Below are 24515 nucleotides of genomic sequence, written 5' to 3' on the forward strand. Positions count from 1 at the left end.
TTAAAGAACCCCAGGTGGTCAAATTTTCCGGAGCCCTCAACTACGGCGTCTCTCATAATCATATGGTGGTTTTGGGACGTTAAACCCCACATATCATTATCATTGAGTCGCACGGTGCGTCAATGCTAGAGTGTGATGGCGTCGTGGCCGAACCCTCTAGTGGGGCCGTGAGTGCGGAGATAGGGCATGGAGAAAGGGAAACGCGGCGATGGATACGGTTTCATCTGGCACGGCTCACTATGCTATCGTTGCTCAAGTGACGAACCCGATAACCGCGATCACATCCTGCCCCCCACGTGCTCAGCTGTTTGTCGCCCCACACGGAACAGCAAGCTGCCGTCATGCAGTGATAAACAGCGTTCCGATATCTGCTGCCGGTAGCTCATCTTGAGTGCTACGCTGCCTTGTGGCTTGCGAGAGAGCAGGTCAGCAGCTGACCGCCGCTGCGCGGTTCCAGATGTCTGGATTAATATGGCTGGTCGCGGCTGCCATAAGCGTCGTCTATGTCGACGCCGTGCTCTACGTGGAGCCTGAACAGGTTCATCTCTCCTATGGAGGTGAGAGGAATGTTTTTCTGTCTAGTTCTAATAGCAGGACGAAATAGAGGCGGCAGTGTTTCCCGAATGCATGAAAAGCTCGCGCGGTGTGCCTGGTAGGCACTTCGGTTACTGCGAAGTGTCCTGGAAGAATATTTCGGACATGCAACATTTGCGTGGAAAATGCTAGCTGAAGCGCATCACCTCAGTCTGACAACTAAACTCAACCGTTGATCACTGTCATCATTGCATCGCGTTGTTGCACTGTTTGTTGTGTAGCACACTGTACGGTCTCGAGCAGAAAGAATTTCAAAGGCTGTGAAAGCGCACTCCAAACTGCACCACTGTTATTTCGTTGGCACAGTTTGTGAACATGTAGCTGCATTTACAGAACAAATCTTTTCTTTTACGAAAGCAATACGCTAATGATACAACTCACTTTCAAGCCCCTACGCTGTGATGACATATAATAATGTATTCTTTGTTTGTCATGAAGGTTGCGTGTTCATTTTTTCTTCAGTGCTTCCGGTCCTAGGGCTGCTATTGTGATTAATTCGCAACTTCCTATGATTATTTTAAATAGTTCATAAATCCGGTGTTTACGTAGAGTTCTCGGCACCAGTGCGGCTTTCAGGGCAGTGCCAAAAAGTGAATGGTGAAAACAAACACATGCACCCGTTCGAATTCAAGTGCCGGAATATCTACATTGCTCTCACAAAAGAGGTGTTATGCAAGATATCTTTGATATGTAACATTGTATACATTGATCAGACGGGCAAGTGCCTAAACACATGAGTAGCAGAACACAATCGTCCCTTCTCGGCAAAATATTTCGGACTTTTTGCCTTCCATTGTAGAGATTCTACTTTGTGCCCAGTCCACCTGGCACGGAGGTTGTGTGCAAAAAAAGCAAAAAAAACGAGAGCAATACCTGAAAAAAAAATATACAAATGAAAAGATAAATTTATCAGTTGCGCCTTGGTATCATCTCGCAACGAACGCGCCGACACCTTGGTATATGATCACGTACTGTTTGCAATTTTTATCAGAAGCTTGTCACTGCTGGGCGATATGTTTGTGTGCTCTTTATGTGTGTTTTCTCTTTGTGGTCTTGGCCAAATTTACTGTTCACACTGCGCATGATTGCGTTATCCTACACATAGCGGGTCTATCGACAATAGAGAGTTATAGTATACCGGGTTTACCGGGTTACCGGGTCTACCGTGATACCGGAATTAAAGTGCGCATGCGCAGATACGTACGTCGCCTGTACCGCTTCCCATACGAGCGGTATTTTTCAGATTTCACATTACCGTGGTAGCGTAGATGTATGTAGTGTACGTAAACATGGCGGTGCTCTCGGACGCCCGCTTCGAAGTGATTTTGGCGTAGTTGTTGAAAGATTCACCTCATCCGCCGCAAACGACTGTTCAAGGCGGCTTCGCTTGCCTTCAGTTAGCTTCGATGAACGAGTATTACGGATAAGTTTGCGTAGCTTTTGAGATAGCTTCCCCTTTCGAACACGCCAAGACCAAACTACAAGATCGATGGAAACAATTTGGCAACGTAGATGTCTCGCGTTTGGTGCGTGGTTCGTATTTATTTACTGTTATTATAACTAAAATAAACTTCTAACAGTGCTTCGCGCGGTTGCATAGCAAATATTCCCGTTTTTTATTTCGACTAATTATTAATTAATCATCTAATAGATGGCGCCACCACCCCAGCTGGGGCACGTAAACGCTATCCCGCTAAACTATAAGACGCTGCCCACAACGAACGTTAGCGGGACGGTAACGCCATTCCCTTAACCTACGCTATCACGCTAACGCTAAACTATAACTGTCTAATAAGGCGTCCTTTGCAGCACAGCGCCTCGTTTGCGCCAGTGCGTGGTTGTGTTGTTGTGTGCGCTGCTCAAAACATATCATAGCTCAACAATAAGCCTATCAGTACATAATAAATTCTCTTGAGTAGTATTTTGGCTTCAATTGTGTGTGTTTGTGTGTGTTTTCTTGCAATTTTTTATATATTTCGCCTTTACTATAGATAGCATAGCAGATCAGGCATCAACAATTAAAGGAAAAAAAACATGTGATAGAAAAGACGCCATCAATTGAACCTCTTGGAAAGAGCAGGCACTCCGCATATATATTATACCTTTACGCGCAACAAGGTTTGGATTCGGTACCAGATACGGCGAATATTTTGGTTTTTATTGCTGCGGTAATTTCAGGTATGCTGCCTAGTTAGCAAGGTACCTGACGGTGAAGCATTAATTATTCATCTTATATAGCGCCTGATCTCTCACCTGGACATTATTTATTACGGTGGCTATAGTAGTTTCGAAGAATCCACTTCTTTTGCAACTCCGAAAGAGCACAAAAAATGCGTCTTTCCCATCCATTTTAATTGCTCTAATACGCAAGAAGTCTGACCAGCTTATTTCAGCACTATTTAAATTGGCCCACTCACACCTATTTAAATATTTGACAGTTATATTCCGGTATCTGCCGACCCTTCTTTTATAGGCAGCGAAGGTCACTGTGGCACTGTAGTTTTCTTTCGCAATTTGATAAACATCACACGGGTGTTTCCTATACAGCATACATTTTCCTCAACAACTGCAGAACTATCAGCGATTTATTTAACTCTGTAACACGTTCGAGAAGAGTTAAGAGCAGCAAATGCTGTCATACCAGCAGAATCTCATGCTGTCTTTAGCGGACTATTGAGAAAAGACTTGAATACAGCAGTGTCGCGAAATCGGGCACAAAAATTGTTTCAGATACGGTTCTGAGCAAGTATGAAGCTCAGAAAATGCTGATAAGATATTTTTATTTTGATAATAAAATCAGTTTTCTCATTGCGCACCTACCGACATCGACACCAACTTCACGTCAAATCGGAGCACTAATCCTGGTGTATTCAAGCAGCAGTCTGGCTATAGTTTGGTGGCCTCAAGAACGAAAACGCGAAGACTGGCACCTTGCGCCTTCACGATCGTCTGCTTGCTCCATGCAGCCGTGTGTTCACTGCCACCTAGCATAACTGTGAAGCGAGGGAGTCTCTAATATTGTATGTGCACGCAAAATACAAGATATACGCTTAGCTGCGGGCAAATGAATCCCTTGATTACAAGGTAGTCATCATAGCGCCAATATTTTGCCCAGTATTATCCCATTGAAACGGGAGACAATACGTGCAAGTTCCGCCGATTCGCGTCCGATCCGGCGCTCAGAGAAGTGTCGGTCGACCTCATGGGCCGCGGCCGACGCAGAGAATGGACGCCCACCAAGTAAAGTTTATTTGCGCGCACGCACTTCACTGCTACCACTGTATTCACTGCGGAAGCGTTCACGCGAAACACACACTCGCTGACCGACTTCGGATTGTCGACTGAGAACGTTGTGGCCGTAGCCCAACGTCTTTTCGTGCGGCATTCCCGGCGCTGTTCCTCAGTTGGGCTTTTAAATGCTATTTGTTCACTCATGTCGGTGGGAGACATTTTCTAGAGATCTGGAACAGAAAAATCGTTTCGCCATTCTTGCAATGATTTTATCACATGCGTGTTATACGCTGCTAGCCTGCCTTGTGCCCTCGTACAATCCACTGCTGCTGGAGACAAAACACCCTTGACGAGAGCTATACCTTAGGCAGAGCAATTGCAGCAAATCATCCTGGTAATGCTTGCGCCCTTAAAATATCCTCTTTCGGTTGTCTTAGTAGCCGAAAGCGCCTACGTTTTACTTTGGATATCACCCGGAGCCAATAAATAGCCTTTAGTGCAATACGCTTTTAGCTCATTTTAAACGGAGTCTGAACGCAATACCCTTCAGAAAAATTTGTAGATTTATGTATTCACATTGCGATATGCCTCTCTAGGACCAAGGTTTAAAAAATGGCAGCATATCCACGGGGTGAATGATGGAGAGTGGGGCGAAGCATCCGTCCGTTCATTCACTCTTGCTTCCGTCCGTCCATGCGTTCGTCTGTGTGACCTTCCCTGCGTCCATCTGCCCGTCCGTGCGTGCATCTGTTCGTGCGTCCGTCCATGCGTCCATTCGTCCGTGCAACCATCTGTGCGTGCGTCCATGCATCTGTCTGTGTGCCCGTTCACCCATCTAGTCAACACTCCAAGTACTACAATCTCACATCTTTTCATCATATATTCCGCATATAGAAGCAACGCCATCCAGTGGACATTCCAAGGACTAATCGAGAGGTGGCACACGCACACTTTCTTACGGCTTGCGCTTCGTGTCTACTTTCCACCTTTAACCACCTCGAGTTTATGGTATATACTAGTTCACTGTATTCGTGACACAGCGGCCCAACGCTCGATAAACCTTTTTAAAACCAAGGAAGTTACGCCCAGCGAGTATAACGTAGCAACCCTTTCTTGTCAGATAGTGATCAATGTACATGTCAATGGATGCTTATGGGGAATGAGAGACAGGAGAATTCGGCTTCTAGTTACGCGCACGCCGCGAATTTTTTATTATTCAACAACGCGCAAGAGAAATCTCCCACCGTCACCACCTTGCAGGTCAAAACGTAAGACATGTTACGTGCTACGATGAGGGACGAACAGGTGCCGCTTTAAGGAGCTTCGCCCTTAAAAATCACAGCCTATAGCCACGGCGTGAATGAGGATGTGTGGGGCGAACCGTTCGTCCGTCTGTCCATCTGTGCATGCTTCCGTCCGTCCATTCGTGTATCTGTTCATGCGGCTGTCCTTCCATGCGTCCATCCGTGCGTCTGTGCTTCCGTTTGTTTGTCCCTCTGTGCGTCCATCCATGCTTCTGTGCTTCCATCCATCTGTCCCAATGTGTGTAAGTCAATGCGTCTGTCTCTCTCTCCGTGCTTCCCTTCATTCGTCTGTCGATGCTTCCGTCGGTCTATGCGTCCATTCATCCATGATTCCATTCATGCTTGCATCCGTCCATCGGTCCATCGATGTATTTTTCTATGCTTCCGTCCATCTGTCCGTCCGTGCGGCCGTCCGCCCGTGCTTGCGTCCATGCTTCTATGTGTCACTACGTTCACCGTGTGCCCGTCCGTCTTTTCACCCTTGCTTCTGTCCGTCTGCGCGACAGTCTCTGCTTCCGTCCATACGCCCATGCGTACTTCTGTACGTACTTTCATCCGTTCTTCCGTTCATACGTGCGTACGTTCATTCATGCTTCTGTCTGTCTGTCTGTCTGTCTGTCTGTCTGTCTGTCTGTCTGTCTGTCTGTCTGTCTGTCTGTCTGTCTGTCTGTCTGTCCAGCCACCAGTCCATCCGTCCGTACGTGTGTTAACTATACGAAATCTCCTACTATGTGAAAAGCACTAATGCAATCTAGTTATATTATTTCCACTGATACATACACATAGGGTCATCTCTTGAGCAACCCGCAAACTAGAGGCAACATATACTACTATTATTCCTACTAATACAGAGAAGACAACGACCCACGCCTTAAGGAGCTTCGCCCCTAAAAATCACAGCATATCCACGAAGTGATTCATGATGAGTGGGGCAAATCGTCCGTCCGTTCATCTGTCTGTTTGACCGCCCGCCGGTCCGTCGTTCGTCTGTCTGTCTGTCTGTCTGTCTGTCTGTCTGTCTGTCTGTCTGTCTGTCTGTCTGTCTGTGCATCTGTCTGTCTGTCCGTGTATCTGTCCGTACGTCCATGCGTTCATCCATTCATCCATCCACCCGTCCACTTTTTCATCCGTCAGTCCGTCTGTCATTGTGTGTATCTGTCTGTCTGATACTGCTGGTTACGCCTGACGCAATACAAGGCTAGACTGAGAGGAGCGTCGCCCCATAAAACGTCTCCGCCTCTCCACGAAGTGAATGATGTTGGGTTAGTGAAGCATCAGGATTTTTATTCGGATAACTGTGAATACCTCCTATACTGCCAACTCGATCATTCAATTAAGTTACAATACGTGTGTATGGTTTGTACAATGTTGTTTTATTGGTCCTTTATGGTACCGTGCTGCGGACTTCGTCTTACACGTAGAGCGAATCAAGTACTTACTGTGATTGTGATCGCCAGAAAACTGTCACTGCAACAGGTGGGACACTTCATTTTTAATTTTGGCGATTTTCCATTGTAGTCAAACCACAGTCATTCGCACTTCTTGCAGCCGTGTCCGAACAAATGGTCAAAGAAATCGCGCTTCAATCGAGCATCGGTGTCACCAACCTCGGGTAGCGAATGCTCCGGACATTTTGCCAGCACTCCCTCACTCTCGCCGCCTCTGGGTTCCCCTACAGGCATTGCTGCGGCAGCTCCCCACACATTAGAATCCGATTGCGGTCGTTCTCTGGGTCGCCATGCTGCAGCAGCTGCCGGTGGGAGCCAAATGTGGGGAGTCGGACTGCGGACAAACCTGGAATTCCCCAGGGAAGAGATGGACCTACACCAGGAATCATCTTTGTCAATCCTGGCCGCAACTACAGTTTGCCCGCTGCTAGTGGGTGCTAACTACCTGCCACGCGCGCATCCACATGCCTGTTCTTCTCTACCTACGATCGGTGTCTGCCACTCACACCGTGTGCCAACCAGAAACTACGGACAACAGAGGGACAAGCCTCGATTTTACGGTGCTTCGCTAGGTCCTACGGTTCATAATGCTTACGTCGAAGTTGTCGACTAGTATAAAAGACAGACAGGCGTACGGACGGAGAGATGCTTGGTTAGGTAGACGGACGGATGGAGGGATGCATACACGAATGAATGAATGGAATGAAAGGTGGACGTAAGGATGAAACAATACACGCACGGATGAACGGAAGGACAAATGGACGCTTGGACGAATGAACAGATGAGAGGACTCAGTACGCTGTACTTTTCAATCATATGCATGTCTTGGAAGCTCCATGCATGTCCGGTATATTTAACAAATGTGTTTTTGTCCGACGGGAAGTTACGACGATGACGGCGTCATCGGAGCCTTTTTCCTGAAAATTGAAGCTGATGGAGCTTTTATTCCTAACAATAAAGGTCTCTTTATAAGTTTCTGTGTACGAGGAAAGGCTGAGGCCATTCGACTGACTATGTCATAGCTTTTTCACGAACCCGCAGAATTTCACACAAATGAAAAGCGTGCGTTTTTTTCTTTTTCAAGTTTTGAGTTTTACTGCGACTTACGGCGAAACGGGAAACTAATCTGGCTTTGTTTCGAATGCCTCCGTATTCTCGATATCTTCGAATTGGGGAGACGCCATTGTTGTTGTAGTGCTACTGAGAGCCAAAAAAAAAAGAAGTAATTCTTTCTTCAGTAAGAAAGCCTCCATTTTGCTGAAGCCGTCTCATGTCACTCTAGCATATTCGCCAGCGCTAAAGGATACTAAATCTTCGTTCTTCAATGTAACCCTGCCGAATATCCTGAAGACTAACCCTAAACGTTTTTGGAACATAATAAAACCACTTAGCACCAGTAAAGTATCATTGGTTACACCCACCGGCGATCCTGTTCCCGACCATCTTTGTTCTACTTTGCTAAATGATACATTCATTAAGTCGTTTTCTTCATCTAATTATACCCAACGTCCTGAGCTTCAGTCGTACAATCATTTTGCGATGGATCCCATCACGTTTGACTCGCATGGCATCATCACAATTATCGACAACCTGAAACTAACGTCTTCTCACGGTATTGATGGAATTATTAGTAAAGTTTTAAAGAATACGAAAGAATACAGTTCCATCATCCTTAAATGCATATTTTTACAATCGTATCATGATGGTGTACTACCTGAAGACTGGAAAACTGCTGCGATTATTCCAGTACATAAAGGCGGTGATAAACATAGTCCATCTAACTATCGTCCTATATCTCTCACATGTGTACCATGCAAATTATTGGAACATATAATATTTTCTCATCTTGTTAATTTTTTAGAGGATAATAGCTTTTTCTCTTCAAATCAGCATGGCTTTCGAAAGATGTTTTCTTGTGATACTCAACTTATTTCTTTTACTAATGTTTTGCATTTATCTTTGGACTCTGCTTCTTTAACTGTCTTTATATTTCTTGGCTTTGATAAAGCGTTTGATAAAGTTAACCATTCCCTGCTCTTACATAAACTAAGTGTTCTAAAAATTGACCCTGCAGTTTTTAACTGGATTCGTGCATTCCTTTCTTCTCGTGTTCAATTTGTCAGCACTAACGATGTTAATTCTTCCACTGCACCGGTTGATTCTGGGGTTCCTCAAGGATCAGTACTTGGCCCCCTGCTATTCCTAATCTATATAAATGACTTACCTTCTACTATCACTTCCAATATTTGTTTGTTCGCTGACGACTGTGTGATTTACCGTAAAATATCTAATGACAATGACATTCATTCTCTACAGGCTGATCTCAATAACATACTTCATTGGTGTCATATTTGGAAAATGGAACTAAACATTCAAAAATGCAAGTCTATGAGGATTTCTCCGTCGAGTACAACTTGTCCAACTTACTTTCTTCACAGTCACCCCCTTGAAACTGTAACATCTTACCCGTACCTCGGCGTCCACATAACTAACACTTTGTCCTGGAATTTACATACAGAACATATAGCGTCCAAAGGTAATAAAACACTGGGTTACCTTCGAAGAAACTTCTTTCTTGCTCCATCATCACTAAAGTTATTACGATACCACATACGTCCGTCCACAAATGGAATACGCTTCAGCTGTTTGGGACTCCGGTCAGGTAACATTATCACACATGTTAGAATCCATTCAAAATCGTGCAGCTCGTTTCATTTTGGCTAACTACCATCGTTCAGCTGTGTCATTCAAATTAAGGCCTCTCTAAACCTCATCCCACTAGTTACCCGCCGAAAGCGCACTCGCATTTGCCTGTTTCATAAAATATTCTATCATAATCCGAAACTCCGTTCCCGTTTAATCCAAGCTGCTCCCTTCATTTCTCTTCGCCGTAAGCACCAACAAAAAGTCACAGTCCCCCATTGCAACACAGTAACATATGCCCAATCATATCTCCCAAGAACTTGTAATGAATGGAATTTCCTGCCTGCATCAATAACAAGCATCAATGAATCCATTCAATTTAAGAATGTCCTTAAAACAATGATTACCTAATTACCCCCTGTATGTTTGTTGAACAGTTTATTTGTATTGCTTTTTGCCTTCACCATGTAATAAAAATAAAATTAGTGTTATCATTTGCTTTATTATGATGTGGGTTGTTAGGAGTAATAATCTTTGTACCCCAATTAGTGACAACATTTTTATGCCATTTGCTTTGTATTGCTTGTATTTTTTTCATTGTTGGGCATGCCCTTCCCCTTTGAAATATACGGTGTACCCTGAGGGTAAAATAAATAAATAAATAAATAAATAAATAAATGAATAAATAAAAGATTCCTCATTGAGGAGCACTCGCTGAAGGGACCCTAGCTTCCTCAGCGTAAGAATGCTTTTGGGCTACCTCCATGTGCCTTTAAATCCGCTTCTAGCCCTGAATGATCGCTTCACCTAACAGCTAGCCCGCGTGATGATCTAGCCTCGCGTAAGTTATGGACGCGGTCGAAGGGAAAGAACATCTTGTTGTTTGGCCCTAAGAGGTGGACGTATCAGTGTTGCTAGACCACACAACGTTTTGCGTTTTTCACAATTAGTAATATCAGTTGAAAATAAAGCGTACACGCATATGTATATTAACACTTCGATTTAAAGGTTATGTGGTGAGCAAACGTTTTTTAGAGTAAACGGTCGTGAGCGAAGCTTATATTTGATAATCTCGAACGGAGGAGCGCGGCCACCATTACTCCCGCAAGGACGCGTGAAGGGAGTTTCCAGAGTGCGCTTGCTTCCTCCGTCAGCACTTGGCTGTAAGGTTTTCTCATGTAAGGTGAGGACGCGGTCGAAGGAAAAAAACGTTTCGTTGTTTGGCCCTACTGGCGATTTATATAAGCTTTCCGGGTGTGGGGGAGATGCTACACCTGGCCGCGTGCCAGGAGACTGGACACCAGTCACCGCGAGTATTTTAAAGACTTTCACATTAAAAAGAAAGAAATAAAGGCTTATGTACATCTATATACATATATGTCTACACACATATAAGTATGCGATTATATGCAAGAATGACCATATGTGCACAGACATGTATATATAAAATACAATACAATCTTTCACACATTTTGAGAATTTTTAATGCGCGACGGTAATAAACATCTTGGATATGTGTGATAACAGCTTCTCAACCACGCCTTGGTTTCTCCTCTCAGAGAAACTGAACAAGCGCTTCAGAATTACGCATGCGAAAAGGGTCTGAAAGACTAAGAGAGGTTAAGTAGGTCTGCAACTAATGAGAAACAGTGAATTTACCGCTGCCTCTCGCTAAAGAATACTTCTAAAATTAGCGTCGTGCTATGGGTTCTCGTCAAAAAAAGAAATTTCAAAGGTGAGCGATATAACATTCTTGACATTACAACATATCCTCTGAATTGAACATCTTTGGTGTTCAGCATCTTTGGCGTTCAGCAGAGAACGTCGCAAACTGCTTCTGGCCACAACGCGTATATTCTCAAAAATCAAACCACTTATATACTACCAGCGCTTGGCAGATAGTGTAATATGGTATCACTTAGAACATGCACGACAAAAAGCACTCAATTTAGGTGAAGTCACGACAAGGCCGATATCCTTAATCAGCGCTTATACACGAACCTTTACACTTTACGTGACAATGCTATCGATAACATGTTAACACACAACTCAGCAAGTGCATCGATATGTTTGGCAGCAACACTCCGAAGGGTCATAACGTCTTTATGCCGACCAACAATGACTGGATTTGGAAACTACACAAAACTCCCCAAGTGCATCGATATGTTCACTTCATCAATCAGAAAGGTTACCTTTCGTCGTGTCGACCTACAGAGAAGTGTTTTGAAACTATGACTGTTTAAAAACACAGAGACTGTTGGTCGACACAAAAATATCATCCTTCTGATTCTAAGCCAAACATATCGATGCACTGGGTCAGTTGTGTGTTCGCATATTGACAGCATTGTCACCTAAGATGTAAAGGTTTGTGTGCAAGTGCTGATTAACAATATCGTCCCTTCGTGGCTTCGCTTAAATTGAGTGCTTTGCGTCGTGCATGTCCTCAGTGACCCCACGTGTTAAGGAGTCTGCCTAGTGATAGAAGAATATAAGCGATATGATCTTTGATAATAAACATGCTGCAAGTAGCACTTTTTGGTGCCCACTTGTGCTTTCTGGTGTTCATGTGTATTTCTACGATTAATCAAAGCAGTTCAAAAGATTTACCAACAAGACCACATTGATACCCTTATACTTATCCTCTAGAACTTGTGTAAACACAAGATCGACTGTACGTTGACTAAGCACCAATGTTTTCAGTTGCACCACCCTAAAAATCATGTTAAATGCATTTCTGGCTACGTTAGGTGATTTTGAGCATATCTGTCTGTCTGTCTGTCTGTCTGTCTGTCTGTCTGTCTGTCTGTCTGTCTGTCTGTCTGTCTGTCGGTCGGTCGGTCGGTCGGTCGGTCGGTCGGTCTGTCGGTCTGTCGGTCGGTCGGTCGGTCGGTCGGTCGGTCGGTCGGTCGGTCTGTCGGTCGGTCGGTCAGTCGGTCGGTTGGTCGGTCTGTGTGTCTGTCTGTTTGTCTGTGTAGATGTATTCCAATTCAGAATGACTTCACATGACTAGGAGGAACACGGTAACATTTGACATTTGTATCCTGAATTGCATAATTTACATTTCACGGTCTTCGTGCTCTTTCTGACATTTCATTACCTTGATATATACCAAAACTGCTGTGGCATGAAAGCAATGCATGAAGAAAGGAAATGACACGTTCTAACATGCAAACCACGAAATGCATGCCATGTATAGCATGATCGGCACCGCATGGTCTCAGCGCTCTCGGCCATTGGGTCAAATGGATATGTCCGAAACTGATGCGACAGAGATGCCCCGTGGTGGCTAGTGGCTAAGGTACCGGCTGCTGGTCGCACTTCGCCGGACCGAATCTCGGCTGCGGTAGCTGCATTTTCGATTGAGGCGAAAATTCTGTAGGCCCATGTGCTCCTATTTGGGTGCACGTTAAAGAACCCCAGTTGGTAAATCTTTCCGGAGCCCTCCATGACGGTGTCTTTTATAATCATATGGGTAATTTGGGACGTTAAACCGCACATATCAACTAATGAATGAATAAATGAATCAATCAATCAATCAATTAGAGAGATGATTTAGTAGAATACCGAAAGGTCGGCCGGAAATAGTTCGCTCTAGCCTGCTACTCTGTACAGGAAAGAGGGACAGGAAAAAAAAACAGAAGTAATGAATGGTGACGATGGAGACAGAAACAACTCATGCGCATAAAAGAAAGAGAACCAACCACTCAGCACTGTGGCTTCACTAGACAGTGTCCAGTTCTGTACTCTTTAGGAAGTATATCACACATTTAATAGTATCTATTGACCTCGTCTAACAAGACATTGCTGATACAATGCGACTTTATCTTTACCTCGCCGCACTAATTTCTTCATTTGTTGAAGTGAAGGTTTGTCATTGCGACACTTAAATTAAGCAATCCCAAAATATATGCGCCATTGTTTCGCACACAGTTCTCTATTGCAAACATAACATACAGGTGGTAACCTGAAAATCATGACCTAAATTTCACGTATGGCCAACTTGAATGACAAATGATGGAACGCTCGCGGCAGTTCATCAAGCTTGGGATCCACTAAAAGTGGCATGAAGTGCTTTTCTGACGAACCTAAGTGACAGGTGGTCCTCAATTGTTCATAATTTATATACACAACCTGTGTGATATCCCATGTTCTCCCAAGTTAATAATGTATGCAGATGACACTAACATATTCTTTAGTCGCACATCCATTCTAGAGCTTGAACACCGGGTTAATAACTACCTACGAAAGTTGTCCGCGTATCTTAGTTTGAATAAACTGCAACTAAATGTTAGTAAAACGAAATACATTGTCTTTGCCCCACCTAATAAGCCGCGTAACTATAGTTCAACTGTTTTATTTGAGGGCAAAGAGATAGAGCAAGTCACCAGCCAGAAGTTCCTGGGTGTATGGTTTTCTGAGGGATTGACATGGAACACACATATAGAAAAACTAACGGTAGAACTCAGTAAAACCGTTGGATGTTTATATAAGCTCAGCCCAGTCTTACCAAAATGGTTACAAATAGAATTATATTACGCCCTTTTCTACTCTAAAATGACATACGGTATTTTGGTATGGGGTACTACTACACAAAAAAACTATCAAAAATTACTAGTTCTGCAAAAAAGAGTTTTGCGAGCATTCGAGCAATACCATGGTACTATCAGGGATTTGAAAACCAAACCACTCTTTGAAAAATACGCATTACTAAAAATAACAAAACTGTATTATTTCAAACTTCTGCAGTGGATTAAACAAAACAAGCCACAGTGTCTTCAGAACCCGCCTGACAACACTCATTATACTATGCGTCAGCAACGCTGGAAAATCTCAGCAATAAGGACAAGTTATGGCAAGCAACACGTTCAGTATCAAATACCCACAATGTTAAATCGTTTACACGGTCTCATAGATTTCAATTCCTTACCTTCGAACACCATCACCAACTCCATCCTAATGAACCATGATATTGAGTATGCTTATTAAATTTCTGTACTTGATTATTTACATCCTATATATCAATCTGAGTTACGTGTACTAGTTGCTTTTCTTATGCTTTATTTTATATTCTGTATTAAAGGTTCTTTTCAGATGACGCTTTTGTGATAAAGTGATTTTTCTAATATTTTCCCTGAAGTAGTGTGACATGACCATGCTAAACTTTTTTGTGGTATTGTTTATTTATTGTGTTATTTAATTATTTTTGTGTGTTACTTGTTGTGTTATATATTTATTTATAAAAAAATGCGACAGATTGAGCGGCCTGCGTGCCAAACTGTATTTAGGAGCAGAGGCCCCATGTCAGGCTATATAACCTTTAGCCTCTGCTCCCGATCCTGTGAGATTTTCAGGACGAAAATAAACTTCAATTCAATTTATTACGAAAATAGTACCACGCATGGTGTGCCTGCAGTGCATTACTTAAACTCAAAGCTCGTGATGCGCTCGTGGTCGTTTAGCAAGCTTAAATTAGATTAAAATAGGTGTACGCGACAGTTCTGTACGACGAACGAGCAATAGTGCCATGGAAATTATCACATAAATTGTCGTGTGCGGTATGATTCGCATGTCACTGTTTTAGTGGACCTTTTTCACGGGCGCCGTCTGCGCATGAGCACCGGAAACACTTCAACGGCGCCACCCCGAAACAAATTTGGTGGCTCATAGCCTCCGAAACTTGTCGGCACACCATCTCGGAGGCGATGGGTGCAAAGGAACGCGCAAGCTGAGACGCTGTCGCGTTTACTAGAAAGCCACTAAATTTGCTTTTGGCTCTCACCACCAAGGGTGCTAAACCTGTAGTGAAAAAGGTTAATTGCCGTGTTGCGGGCTATTTATAAACTGAACAAATGCTAAAGGTCATATGGCACGAGAATAGTACATGGCAAACAGAAATGACAGGTGGAACAAGACTTATCAGAACATACGTTTAAATAGGGTCATATATTCAAAACGGTACATTCCTTCATTCATGAAAACCATGCCGTTTATATGAACTAGATTTTTCACATAATTCACTTGATTTGCCTTCATACAGGGCAGTGTATGCAGCTATCGGTTGGATGCTCGGTATTGCAGCGATTTTTACTGTGTCTGAGATATGCCTAATTCTTTTGGAGCCGCTGCTCACACATGATTGCATGTAGTAATATTGAGAAGATTGTGGGCATAACGAAAGCCCAGCAAAAGCTTAAGGTGTGGTTGACTGGCGCAACTTGAAATAGGCCGTTGCCCGGCAGTAGTCGCAGTGACGCTGATCATGGCTATAATTAATCAGTTAGATAACACATCCAGCATTACAGTTGTGGGGGTAATTCATAAGCGATTTCATCTCTGGGGGGAGGGGAGCTTACTCTGGTACTTGTCCTCGAAAAGCTGCTCAGGCGGGCGCTTACGCTCTCTATGCTCTGTAATAGGGCAAGCACCTGCAAGCTAGTAGTGTAAGACATCGGCAATAGCGAACTTTAGTACTGCGTACGTAGTGTACGGAGCGGCGTAATAACGCTGCGTTCCGCTAGGGCGCGTACGCGCAAATTCTGCTCATGCGTACTATGCGAAACGCAGCGTTCTTGCGGACGCAATGCTGTTGTGGACACTACGTACACCGCACAAAGAGTCGCTAATCTGAGAGAGTGGTCCTAGAATGCAGACGCCTTGCATTCTGCAGAATCACTCATCGTAACTACAAGCGTGCCTCTGCCTGTGTGAGGAGTCCTTGAAGATCATCAAAAAAATGTTCCGCACATGAAAGTAAGCATTGTTGAGAGCAATGCAGTGGCGAAGTTGTCTGTTAGCTGCAGTGGAGGAGGTCATACCCACTCAAAGTGAACAAGAGTGTTTGTATCAAAAATAAAGAATTGCCACTGACATGTGTAAAAAGTCTGTGGATGCGGGTAAAAATCCAAAGGGGTCTTATTGGTCGAGAGAACAGACACATAAAAAGCGGACGTGTGTGTAAAGTTAGTTAGTGGTCTTGCAACAGATTGTGGCTCACAGTATCGTAGCTGTTTTGGAAGGTAGAGCTGAAATACCCAATTTTTTTAGGGTTTCAGATTTCAGCGGCGTCTGTCTTTGTGTCTGTGCGCAGCACTTCCTACGCAGATGCTGGTCACATGGACAACCTTCGATCCGACTAACGATTCCCTGGTGGAGTTCGGCAAGAACGGCCTAGACAAGCAAGCAAGGGGTCACAGCACCAAGTTCTACGATGGTGGCTCCGAGAAGAGGCTCATATATATTCACAGGGTCTTGCTGGAAGACCTCATTCCTGGAGAAATTTATGGCAAGTATGAGCATGCAATAAGCAGGAAAGCTAATCATTACAGTGTTTTATTCGTTTAAACACTCATCAATAGCAAAGAAAGTACGCGGAGTTATCCGAACTAACATATTAAGCCCCAAGGAATAGCGTAGAAGCATCAGCGATGGAAAGCGAAATACTGCAAAGTCGGGCCAAACCACCAGAAATGCCACACTAGCGGCACTGTGCGAGGCTGCACAATGCATTCTTCTACGCCCGGCTCCAGCCTAAACCACCAACCTCCATTATACTCCGCTATCCTATCCGTTTCACCTCCAACTTGTCCATAACCTCGAACATGGGTCACTCCTCCACTTTTCATTACTAAATTTTGATATACCTCACTGCTTAGGTCCATATTCTTTTCTTTCCCTTCCTTGCCGGCTCCTTGCTAGGCTTCACTATAGATGACTATGTCTTGCTTTATACTTTGGATATATGGGGTTTAACGTCACAAATCCACCATATAATTATGAGAGACGCCTTGCTCTATACTTAGATGTACTGCTAAATATTACATGTACTGAAAAAGTAGAAAAAGTGCCGCCATATCCACGAAGTGAATGATGATGAGTGGGCGAAGCTCTGGAGGAAAACCTGGTAAACCATGAATCTTCCGTACATTTTTCCTACTCAATTTTATTACAATGCTCCCCCTAGCGTACGTCGCCACACTAAATCGAACGATTGCCTTCCCCCAACGACACGTTTTTTTTATTACCTGCTTTCGTACCAACCACATAATACAAGTGACACCGGTAAGAAAGTATGAAATGTACAATACTTACATGATGACAAAACGTGCCATATGTGACATCTTTCCTATTTTATAAGATCTCGCGTCTTTCAACTACAAGTACCGCTTTCTAGTTTATAACATCTTGCATCTTTTCATCATCAGCTACAAGTACCACCATCTAGTAAACACTACAAGAACTAAACGAGAGGTGGCTACATACAGGAGACGGTACCGCCATCTAGTGAACACTGCAAGAACTAAACTAGAGCTGGCTACATACAGGGGACGGTACCGCCATCTAGTGAACACTGCAAGAACTAAACTAGAGGTGGCTACATACAGGCTACAGGGGACGCACAGCCCACGCCCTAAAGAGCTTCGCCCCTAAAAGCGAAAATTAATGTGCAAACGAGTTCATGTCTTTCAGTCCAAGTTATACCTGGCTGCGCAAAAAAAATGGCAGCATATCCACGGAGTGAACGATGGAGAGTGGGGCGAAGCATCCATCCGTTCATTTGTTCTTGCTTTCGTTCGTCCATGCGTGCGTCTGTCTGGCCGCCCGTAAGTTCATCCACCCGTCCGTGCGTGCGTCTATTCATGCGTCCGCGCGTCCATCTGTGCGTCCGTCCCTGCGTTCGTCCATGCATCCGCCCCTGCGTCCGTCAATGCGTCGATCCTTCCGTACAGCCATCCGTGCGTCCGTTCATGCATCTCTCTGTGTGTCTCTTTGTCCACCTATTCAACACTCCTAGTACCGCCATCTTGCATCTTTTGATGATATATTCCTTATATAGAAGCACCACCATCCAGCGTACATTCCAATGACTAAACGAGAGGTGGCATACGTACACTTTCTTACGGCTTCCGCTTCGTGTCTACTTCCCACCTTTAACCACCTCGAGTTCATGGTATATACTAGTTCACTGCTATCATGGCACTGCGGCCCAACGCTCGCTAAATCTTCATAAAACCAAGGAGGTTACGCCCAACGAGTATAACGTAGCGACCTTTTCCTCACAGATAGTGCTCAATGTACATGCCAATGGCTGCTAATGGGAAATGAGAGACAGGAGAATTCGGCTTTTGCTTTCTTGAGGCTTGCGCTTCGTATGTACTTCCCACCTTTAACCACCTTGAGTTCATGGTATATAATAGTTCATTGTAATCATCGCACTGCAGCTCTACGCTCGCTAACCCTATCTAAAAACAAGGAGGTTACGCCCAGCTAGTATAATGTAGCAACCCTTTCTTGTCAGATAATGCTCAATGTACATGCCAATGGCTGCTAAGGGCGAATGAGTGACAGGGGAATTCGGCTTTTAGTGAACACGCACGCTGCGAATTTTTTATTCTTCAACAACACACAGAAGAAATCTCCCACCGGCACCACCTTGGAGGTCAAAATGTAAGACTGGGTACACACTATTACTACAACTACGAAGGACGAACGGGTGCCGCTATAAAGAGCTTCGCCCCTAAAATCCCCTATATTACCGAAAGAAATCGTGAGGAAATGCGAATGCATTGCGTAGCGTCATAACGGCGTTTCATACGTGAGAACCCAGCGTTAGAAAAATAATGTTTTCTTATTTCTTTCTTACAACGTGCTGCCAATAGCAACGTTCGCAGCACGGGGCGTTTTTCTGTCGGGAGAAGCGTGGTATGCGTTTCCAGCTCTAGTAGGTATAGCGTGTACGGTTATAAAAAAAAACTCCTAATCATTTCCCCGAAGGGGAAAATGATTAAGTGCGAATGCACGGGCTAAAGCTATGAGGGGGAGTAAAGTTAAAATCCGTTGGCACTCGCCAGTGAGTTAACATAAACTCCCCCGTGTTATCACATTTCGAATTTCAGGAACCATTAGACCCTCTCGGGAAATCTTGGTGAATTTACGCGTATATGTGAGAGTAAATTCGCGCTATAATGATGTTTATGTCCGCGGCCCGCTTCGCCCGCTTGCGCTCGGCATGACGGGCCCTTCGCCGCGCTGCCTTGACTTCAACCAGCGCGACATCTTCAACGACGCGTGCAATGCTCGCATTCGATTGCGTTGTAGTCGTTCTTGGAGGTATCGCAGTCGAGGTTGATGCCTGCGATAGATCTATACATATGACGACTTGTCGATCTCTAGCAAGTCGTTGGGTTGCGCGCAGCCACGGAGCGGAGGGCGGAGCGCACGCAATCACGTGGTGTGTGACGTTGTTGCGCCGATGCTACAGACGCTCCGCTCCACTCCTCGTGCGGCTGCTAGGGGAGAGGAGGAGGCGCAGTGCGGATGGCGGATTCAGGGTCGCTTATAAAGTGCATTCGCATTTAAAAAATACGTTGAGAACGCATTGATTTCCAGCTGAGCCAAGGCAGCACAAACGCGATAAACGTGCTTCTAATGCTCTGAATTTAGTCGGTGGATAATCACGTTCAAGTAAAAAAAAAACGGGGGGGGGGGGGGGTATCGGTTGCTCGAGGCGAAAATAAGCGCATGCGTATTCAGCTGTTGATCACAGCTGCCGACTCCAAAGTGTGAAATGGTGGGGGCTCCGGTTTCTAGGGACGCGTGCGCCCGCAGCTGACGCTATGAGAGAGGGCGGTGGACAGATTCCTATGGACGCCTGACATGGCCCGACTAAGGAATGCATTAGCATTCAAATGAAGGCATATACCTATTAGCTAGGCTATGCTTTGCCATTTCCTCTTCTAATGTCCATTTCCTTGCTTTTCTCCTCACTCTGGCATAACTTCTTATTAACGTCAATATTCTTTTTTAGCCCTTGCTATAATATACATGTTTATGCTGCGCATTACGCTCTCCCTTCTCCCTCAACTTCTCAACTGTCATCCGCACCCACTCTGCCGCGGTGGTGTAGTGGTTAAGCTATTCGCAACTACTAACGCGAAGGCCATTGTGGATTCGATCCAGGCTGCAGCGGTGCCATATCGAAGAAGACTAAACGACATAAGCTGGTGTAGAATGCGATGTCAGTGCACGCTAAACAAGATCAGATGGGCAAAATTACTGGAACCCTTCATTAGGCATCCCTTATAATCATATGGTGGTTTTGGAACGAGAAACATCAGATATTAAATCCGAAGCATTTCTTAGCGAACTTCGGTGACTTTGGGCGTAACTATCTATCTATCTATCTATCTATCTATCTATCTATCTATCTATCTATCTATCTATCTATCTATCTATCTATCTATCTATCTATCTATCTATCTATCTATCTATCTATCTATCTGTCTATCTGTCTATCTATCTATCTATCTATCTATCTATCTATCTATCTATCTATCTATCTATCTATCTATCTATCTATCTATCTATCTATCTGCCTACGACTTTTAGCTCTCCTGGCCATTTCGATAATGGTAACAATACCAAACTTGGTGTGGCATAACATGACTGTATGGAGATCATATTTCACTAGTCTTGACAAGGAAATCATGACAACTACGTCATGAATGTCATGATTTACATTTATGGTCCTGCAGCTCTTGCGGTGGTTTCGTTCGCATGGCTTGTTGTAAAGCTGGTATAGTATGACATGATTGCATGGCGAACACAAGCGACAGACCCTAACATGAAAATCAGGACAAGCCTGTCTTGTAACAACATGACTACATGCCACGCTCATAATGTGCTCGCGCATGTTTTACTAGCGTCACATATACAAAATTTGGTATCTCGGTACGTGAATGGATGATGAAGGTATGTGACTGGTGGAAACATAATAATCATGACATGCGTGTCTTGTAACAGCAAGATTACATGCCACGCTCGTGATGCACTGGTGGCCGTTTCGCTAGCTTCACTTACACCATATTTAGTATTACAAGATGTGAATGAATGGCGAAGATGTGATACTGGTGCAAACATGATAAACATGAGATGCGTGTCAAGTAACAACATGACTACATGCTACGTTCATGATGTGCTCGCGGCCGTTTCGCTAGCTTCACATGTACCAAACTTGGTGATACGCTACGTGACCGAATGACATGTGACACATCCAAACATATAATCACGACATGCGCGTCATGTAACCACATGACTACACGCCATACTCATGATACGCTCGCGGCCGTTTCTCTAGCTTCACATGTGCCAAATTTGGTATTACGCGACGCGAATGAATGACGAAGGTATGTGACTGGTGCAAACATGATAATCATGTGATGCGTGTCTTGTGAGAACAAGTCTACATGGCACATGCAAGGTGCCAATACATTTCGACGTGACGCAGTGCGCGTGCTCGCCGGCATTCATTTCATCACATCGCGCCGGCGTTGCGATGCCAGGCGCCGGTTTTGCCGTATACTCGCAGGCGGGCGCCACGCTGCGTTGTTTTGACGCATGTGCGTTGCAGCGTGTACGGCATCCCTCCGTCATGAAAAGAGGAAGACCCAGTGTCATCTGGGTAACGTATCGGTGCGAATTTCGCGCCGGTTGCCGTCAGGCCGCGCCGACTGACGCTGGTGACATCGGTCGCGCCTGGCGTCAAACTATACAGTGCTCGCGTTCTGCTAACATACCGTCGCTGTGTCTAGAGTGCGCACGCGTCAACGCGACATTGGAGTATATTGGGCCTTTCAATATGCGCTCGTGGCTGTTTTGCTAGCTCCACATATACCAAATTTAGTGTTATGTGACGTCAATGGATGTGGAAATATATGACTGGCGCAAACAGGATCATCCTGACGCGCGTTTCATGTAAGAACACGACAACATACCACGCTAGTAGTGTGCTCGCGGCCGTTTAGCTAGCTCCACATATACTAAATTTCGTATCACGTGACATGAATAGATGACGAAAGTAAACGTACATCCAAACATGATAATTATGACACGAAAGTCACATACGGCATTATTTGTCTCCACCTCGTAACGCTGTGCTGATTTTAAAGTGACATATCAACCTTTCTTATTCGTGCTTCGCATATAATCGATTCCCATTGTAGGTGGGATCTGCCAATTTTTTTTCATCCTCCCTTTTGATCACTGCACAGACCATACTGTATAACGTAGGGTTTTGCTTTTAAAACTTACATATTTCATGTGGCGGTGCAATTGTTCCAACGCACCTGATTTTATAACAATTTTCGGCAAAACAACCAGGAAGGATTTCCATTTCATAGTCCCTTCCACTTCTGATGCCCAAAGTATTGAAAGATAAAAAAGAAGAAACATTGACCACATATCTGCGTACGTCGCTGCAAATATGGTCGAATTTTGCCGGTCGTATTACATGAGTTCCAAAGGTGAGCATTTCTGACAGAGATGTGTCTGGCAGGATGAAAATTTTTACAAATAGAATTAAATTTTCTGCCACCTATAGACACTTAACACGTGCAAATATTTACCGCTCAACTAGTACCTTGCCCCTTGCAACGTGCATGGTCACCCGAATCAGTGGAAAAGGCACGGCAGCAACGAGAATGGCGGAAAGAAGGGCGATGTCGATGGGAACACCAAACACAAAGGTTACTAGCTTCGCAGCCGGCTGAACAGTCACTTTTGAAGAGGAGACCAAATCAGTCCTGAAGCGTCGGCTCAATTTATAGTTATTAAATTTTAACTATCAAAACTCAGAACTATAGGTGGCTGAATGAATGAATAAACTTTATTTCAATTCCGGAAGTTTTCACCGGGCGACGTGGGCGAAGAGGGGATTAACCCCTGTCCCTCGAAGTCTTTGGACCCGGGCGGCATCTTCAGCTTGTCGAATGGTCCAAAGCTGGTCGGCCAGCTCGTCGCCGGTGAGTGCTGCCTCCAAGCAGCAGCGCAGCTGACGCCGCTGATCCGCAACAGTGACAGCCGCCGCGGTGGAGGCCGGCCCCTGCCCTCGCGCGGTAGCTGGAGAGCTTTTTTAAATGCGAAGCATTTCTTAGAGAACTTCGGCGACTTTTAGCCTATCTATCTATCTATCTATCTATCTATCTATCTATCTATCTATCTATCTATCTATCTATCTATCTATCTATCTATCTATCTATCTATCTATCTATCTATCTATCTATCTATCTATCTATCTATCTATCTATCTATCTATCTATCTATCTATCTATCTATCTATCTATCTATCTGTCTAGCCGCCGACGACTTTTAGCTCTCCTGGCTGTTTAGATAATGCTACCAATACCAAACTTAGTATTGCGTAACATGACTGTATGAACAACATATTTGACTAGCCACGACATGAAAGTCATGACATGCATGTCATGAATGTCATCTTTACATTTCATGGTCCTGCAGCTCTTGTGGTGGTTTCGTTCACATGACCTGTTTCAAAACTGGTATGGTATAGCCTGATTGCATGGCGAACACAAGCGACTAACCCTAACATGAAAATCATGACATGCGTGTCATGTAACAACATGACTACATGCCACGCTCATGATGCGCTCACGGCCATTTCGCTAGCGCCACATATACCACATTTGGTATTACACTACATGAAGGGATGGCGAAGGTATCTGACTGGTGCAAACATTATAATCAAGAGATGCGTGTCATGTAACAACACGACTACATGGTGCGCTCACGATGCGCTTGCTGCCGTTTCACTAGCTTCACTTATACCAAATTCGGCATTGCGAGACGTGAATGGATGACTAAGTTATTATACTGGGGCAAACATGATAAACATGAGATGCGTGTCATGTGACAACATGAGTACAAACTACACTCATGATGCACTTGCGGCCGTTCCGCTGCCTTCATATTTACGAAACTCAGTATTACGTGACATCAATGAATTGCGAAGGCATGTGACTAGTGCAAACATAATATTATCACGAGAGCGTGTCATTCAGGAACACTACTGCATGCCACATTTAAGACGTCAATACATTTGGACATGACAAGGTGCGCGTGCTCGCCGGCGTTAATTTTGTAGCATTACGCCAGTGTTGCCACGCCAGGCACCGTTCCTGCCATATAATCGCAGGCGTGCGCTGTGCTGCGTGGCTTTGACGCATGCGCGTTTCAGAGCATTTTCGTTCTTCCGTCATGAAAAGAGGGAGACGCAGTGTTGTCTGGGTAACTAATCGGGGCGAATTTTGCGCTGGTTGCCGTTGGGCCCCGCCAACGGACGCTGGTCGCGTTGGTTGCGAATGGCGTCAAACTATAGAGTGCTCGCATTTTAGGGGCAAAACTCCTTATAGCGGCACCCGTTCGTCCCCCGTAGTATGTAACAAGTATAACATTTTGACCTCCAAGGTGGTGCCGGTGAGAGACTTCTTCTCTGCGTTGTTGA

General features: G+C 44.6%; 1 protein-coding gene across 1 annotated transcript in view; it reads left to right on the forward strand.

Moving 5' to 3' along the window:
- Positions 1-337: 337 nt before the first annotated feature.
- The window catches only part of LOC119163130 (acid phosphatase type 7), an 80547-nt gene continuing 56369 nt past the window's right edge, over positions 338-24515 (forward strand). Inside the window, exons 1-2 of the mRNA XM_037415071.2 lie at positions 338-557; positions 16308-16502. Of these exons, the coding sequence (XP_037270968.2) occupies positions 458-557; positions 16308-16502 (295 nt within the window). The 5' untranslated portion in view covers positions 338-457. The remainder of the gene's footprint in view (positions 558-16307; positions 16503-24515) is intronic.

The sequence above is a fragment of the Rhipicephalus microplus genome, chromosome 9, assembly GCF_043290135.1.
Source record: "Rhipicephalus microplus isolate Deutch F79 chromosome 9, USDA_Rmic, whole genome shotgun sequence".
Lineage (NCBI taxonomy): Eukaryota > Metazoa > Arthropoda > Arachnida > Ixodida > Ixodidae > Rhipicephalus > Rhipicephalus microplus.